Genomic DNA, 5591 nt, shown 5'->3' with positions numbered 1-5591 from the left:
ATGGGGAACGCACAGGAGAAACCCCCGGGCAGCGGAGGAGAAGGAGGGGCGGGGAGATCGTGTCCGTCCAACACAACAGGGACCAGAACGACAGCTGGAGGAGGAGGAGGCAGCGGGGGAAAGTCCCAGAACCACAAAGCTCCAGAGAAGATGATGGCCAATGGCACGCACGGTGAAAAAAGTCCCGCTGGTGGACACAAGGAGCAGGACAGTCCTGCAGTGGACACGAGTTACCTGGATGCTCCTGCTGGGTCTCTGCCTCCACACCTGGCACGGCTCAAGAATGAAGGGAATCACCTCTTTAAACACGGCCAGTTTGGAGATGCCTTGGAGAAGTACACTCAGGCCATTTCTGGATGCTCTGAGGCAGGTGGGCAAGAACAGTTTGTTCACTCTGATAAGACCCCAAAATGAACTTGTTTTAACTGATTGGTCTAATTTCTTATTTGTGGTTTAAAGACAAAGAGCTAATACTTTGTGAAACTGAAATGCGCAAAAACCCAGTGCCTGCAGTTAGGTGCAGTAAAGTAAACAAAGAACAACTACCCCCCCCCCCCCCCATAAAAAAAAAAAAAAAAAAAAAAAAAAAACAGGAGCCTGTCTGCAACATGTCTTGATCAGATTGTCAGAATTCATTTGGAAACCTCCTCCTAACAATTATGGATATCCACGATCCATGTACTTAGTATGCTTAAAATTCCCTCAAATACTTATAAAACAGTAACTATTCTCATTTTAAAGGCTGGAATGACTTTATTTATTTTTCTTAGGAAAACTAAAATAACTTAAAATAATAGGTTTTTATTTTACTTAAGCTTATATAGTCTTACTCTTCAATAAAAGTGTCTTATTGCTACTGTAGAGTTAATAGAAAGTGTTTATATGTAGCTTTGGGGGTCACTAACAGCAGCAGATGGGAAGCATAGAAACAGGACAGAAAACCTCTCATAGCCTCTGTGTGTAGCCCTCTGAAGGGTATCTGATATGAGTTGACTCAGTGTCATTTGGCTCCATAATCCTCAGTATCCCATGCTAGTTACGCATGCGTTATGTCACTGCTTGCTTTGCTGTTTATCAAAACAGCATGCATGCTCTCCTCATCCTGCATTTATATACGAAGAAAATGCAGCTCGCTCAAGTTTTTAGTCTTAATATCCAGAGTCTGCAGCTGAGGCATGAGGTCTGACAGGCTGCAAAGTAGTGTTGGCACAAGACAATGCAAGAGGCTATAGAAAGGTCATGTGCATCATTCATGTAGCACTTAGCCAACTTTAACTCTTTATGACTGGCAAGGGCAATTTTATCTGCAACATTTTAAAAGGATGTAAAATTATTCCAATCTATCGTGGCAGAGTTAATGGACACTTAAATGAAGGCATGAAGGCCATGTCTTATAATGCTGCTTTTGAATCTGTAAATGTGAATTTGGATTGTTGAAACGGTGTGTAGGACTGATATTCTGCAAGCAGTTGTAACGCTGCACTAGAGACACAAAATAGAAATGAGAAAATGACTCAGACAAAGGAACTGTTAATGGTCTCATTTATCTGTTTGCTATTCTCCCTTTCAGCGTTTCTAGACAGTTGAAATTGTGCTGCTTGGGATGTATTGAACTGTGCAGCACTTCAAACCAAGTTCAACGTCATTGGTGTTGTTACTTGATTAAAAAGGAAGAAAAAGAAAAAAGCACTTGCTCATATTCAGTGCTAGCCTGGCTTTAGAGCTTCTTTTTAGATCAAAGGTGACATGAGTGTTATTTCTGTTTCTGGCCTGTCTGATGAGTGGTTATGGTTGTCCCTCTGCAGGCGTTGATAGTCCAGAAGACCTGTGTATTCTCTACTCCAACAGAGCTGCCTGCTACCTGAAGGATGGAAACAGCAACGACTGCATACAGGACTGCACCAAGTACGTGACAAGCGTCAGCTGTGTTTATCTGTGCATTTTTCTAAATTGGGCTTTTTTGTCACATTTAAAGGGGATCTCCACACACTCCATATCAGTGTACAAATCCCAACAGACTGTCTTTAAAAACAGGATAAAAACAGATCAAATGTAGAGACTTAATCTTTTTTATTTTATGTGGTGAATATTTTACCCACAATGCAACTCAACAGGCAATTAAAGTTACCTTTTTAAAAAAAAAAAAAATCTCTTTTGTTGTTGTAAACTGGTAGATTTCCCTGTTAAGATGATTTTTCAGTCTTTCAGTCAGATTTTGATTGTTTTCTTTCACTCTTTCTACAATTTCTTTAAGTTTTAATCCCTGCATGTTTATCTTGATTTCATTCTGCAAGATGTATGTTTTGGATGAGAAAATATTTTAATACTGAAATATCTGGAAAAATGTGTGACCATAACGGCTTCTATGTTATAGAAAGGGATAATTGCTTTGCAGCTTCTCTGCAGCACTCCTACAGACTAACATTAAATTACCTCAAGTAGTTTGTTCTGCAGTTTTGGATGCAAACTCGTGTTTTAATATAATTGCTGGGTGAGGAGAATGCAACAATACTTTGGTAAAAAAAACAAAAAAACAATCAGTCTAAACATATTCATGGACTTGTTTGTAAATGGAAAGGTAATCCAGTTACTCCTGTTACACAGAGCGGAGATGTAAACGGTTTGATAATCTGTCTTCTTTCTGATCCTCTTAGGGCTTTGGAGCTGCAGCCATATTCCTTGAAACCCCTGTTGCGCAGAGCCATGGCTTATGAGTCACTGGAGCGCTACAGGAAGGCCTATGTGGATTATAAGACAGTGTTGCAGATTGACACCGGCATACAGGCGGCTCATGACAGTGTCCACAGGTCAGCTGAACACAAAATCAAATCAAAGAAAACTAGAGTTAGATTGAAGTTTCAGGCTCAGCAAACGATCTTTTTACTTATTTGTCCCTTTGGAAACCAGAAGTCTACACCTGAGATAAACCCATTCCTCAAAGATGACATGAGACAAAGCTTAAGTAAAAACAAAATCAATAAAAAATTTTATTTGCAAAGCCAAAACTTAGTGGACCAGCCATTAAATCCAATGGGACACACTTTCCTATTGGATTTAATGGAAAAGTGTGTCCAAACTTATGACTGGTAGTGTAAATCATTGGTAGTTATTCATTTCCTTAAAACACACTGCTTCTTCACAGAAAATGTCGAGTTTGTGGTGCAAGTTTGTCCTTGTTTTCCCAGTCACATTAACATACATCATATTTGCATAATGCTGGACTGGTGGCTAAGTTAAAACATTGCATGCATCCCTTAAACAGAGAATGAACAGCTGTGTTGCACACTACAATGCAGGGGACACCAACTCCAGACCTCGAGGACTTCTATCCTGCTGGTTTTAGTGTTTCTCCGCTGCAACTGACCTGATCCAATCAATGGCTCATTAACAGGCAGGTGCAGAAGATGAGAACAAGTTGTTGGAGAACCTTTTCACAAACCTGCAGGATTGCCCTTGAGGACCAGAGTTGTGACCCCTGGTACAATGTAAAACAATCAGCTCAAAAATCCACTGACTGAGAAAATATGGAGCATTTCAGACAAAAAGTGACAACTGCTGCAGATATTTATAGTGAGGAAAACAAATGTGGGTCTTTAGACATAAAATATATAAAACTCTATGGACACACTGGACCCTCAAAGTTTATTAGATCATGCAAACGTTGAAAACTTGAAAAAAAAATTTTTTAAATTTTCCTTTAATGTTTTAACTTTAATCTTTTAGTTGAATTTAAATCTTTCGAAGTCTCAATTATTACTTTTTCTTTTGGCATATGGAGTTAAATTTGTATTCCACTACAATGAAGACATAGTATATAAAATTATGTATATATTTATACATAATTTTACACAAGCAAAATGTAATAAATTTTCCCAAGCCGGAAACTAGTTTGCACTTTCAAGCAACTAAATGTATGTTCTGTGCAGTATAAACACGGTTTTCCAATATCTGTAAACTGTTTTGTCTTCAACATAAGCCAGCTGCCTTACCTTTTCTTATTTGTATTTTATTTTGAACTAAAATTTCAAATGAAAAGGAAGTTTAATACATAATCAAAACTTTTAAAGTTTTAAATGAGTATAGGATGCATTCTTCTCAATTTAACAGTATTTTCAGATAATTTTATAAGTAAAACTTAAATTCAGTCCAATTGCATTTTGTTTTATTTTACTAAATGGATCATGGATGTTTTGCTCAAATTTGAACTCGATTAAAGTTTTTTTAATGAATGATACTCAGTTGAAGAGTTTGAACAAATACAAACAAATTCCATAAAGAAAAAAAAATCTGATTAACTATAAACAAGTATAATAATAAATCGGAGACATTTTTTATTTAGAATGGAAGGACCTAATGTCATCTTTTAAAGCCAACTCAGCTGTGGCAAACTATCACTGGTGTTTCCACTTTCGTCTGAATGATTGAATCTGTCATCCGTAATGTATAGATGTATACAAATATTGTGCAATTGGCACTATATTTTATCTAAAAGCTGTCTAGAAAACTTTTAACATTTCCAGTAACATGTCTGAGTTTTAAACGATGTTTGACATCAGTAAGATTTGTTAAAATGTCGAATTGTGTGTTAGCTCGAGGGCAATGTAAGTGACTAACTGCTGTGTATTTACGAAAACATCTGTCACAAACTGTGAGCACATGCCTGTTTCTATGTTTTTCTTGGACTCTTTGCTCTCCTACTCCTCCTTCTAAGGTTGGCTTAACATCAGAGCTGTTCCCAGAAGCCCTTGCAGCGGTTGCAGCATCAATCCAGCTAATGTATCACTTGTGTTGCTTTGCTCTGCTTTACTCACAATGCCTTCTGCCAGGATCACCAAGATGCTGATTGAGCAGGATGGGCCTGAGTGGCGAGACAAGCTGCCAGAAATTCCTGTCGTCCCTCTGTCTGTCCAGCAGCAACACAGAGAGAAACCAATCAGCATCGAGATGGCACAGGCACGAGCTGCCAGGGCTGCACAGGAGGAAGGTGAGTAACATCATTACATCCTTTTAGCTTGATGGGAACATTTGACCTTTTATATACAATTTAGTTGTGTTAAGGTTCTTAGTTTTACACACAAAAAAAAGGTTTGAAATATTTGAAATGTATGAAGTTTTTAGTATAATGAACTGTAAGGAAATTCATGCTGCACATTGACAAAAAGCCTTTGAATCACAGGATCAGAAAGTAGCACTAAGACTTGGCATGTGAAAACTGAACAGTACTGAAAGCCTCCAAGCTAACTGTCTAAATGTGTGTGTGTGTTTTGGGGGGACTGTTACCGTGGACTATCAATAATGCAGGGGGAAACCAATCCAGACTATAGTGCTGCTGTAATGGAACAATCCAGGTCAGGTTTCCTCTTGGCTCAGACTGATCACATAGCCCTGACAGGAACCTGATTCCAAATCCAGGGTGTCCATAAAGTCTCTTTACAATCTAAAAAACTATTACAAACACAAGTGATGACTATATTAATCAAACTTCTTCCATGTATGCAGTGGTTATCAAAGTTTAACAACATTTCATTGGCGTATTTTCCTCTAGAAAATGCACAATGTGTGTTGTGGTTCATTGAAACAAAATAGGAGAC

At 38.2% G+C, this 5591-nt stretch overlaps 1 protein-coding gene across 1 annotated transcript in view; it reads left to right on the top strand.

The window, feature by feature from the left end:
• Positions 1-5591, top strand: part of spag1a (sperm associated antigen 1a) — a gene marked incomplete at its 5' end in the record, with an annotated part of 7437 nt that continues 1846 nt past the window's right edge. The window contains 4 exons of the mRNA XM_079258717.1: positions 1-370; positions 1806-1905; positions 2655-2807; positions 4827-4984. Coding sequence (XP_079114843.1) covers positions 1-370; positions 1806-1905; positions 2655-2807; positions 4827-4984 — 781 coding nt within the window. The remainder of the gene's footprint in view (positions 371-1805; positions 1906-2654; positions 2808-4826; positions 4985-5591) is intronic.

Source organism: Telmatherina bonti (assembly GCF_933228915.1).
Source record: "Telmatherina bonti genome assembly, chromosome: 19".
Taxonomy (NCBI): Eukaryota; Metazoa; Chordata; class Actinopteri; order Atheriniformes; family Telmatherinidae; genus Telmatherina; species Telmatherina bonti.
This window is presented reverse-complemented; position numbering and strand designations above follow the sequence as displayed.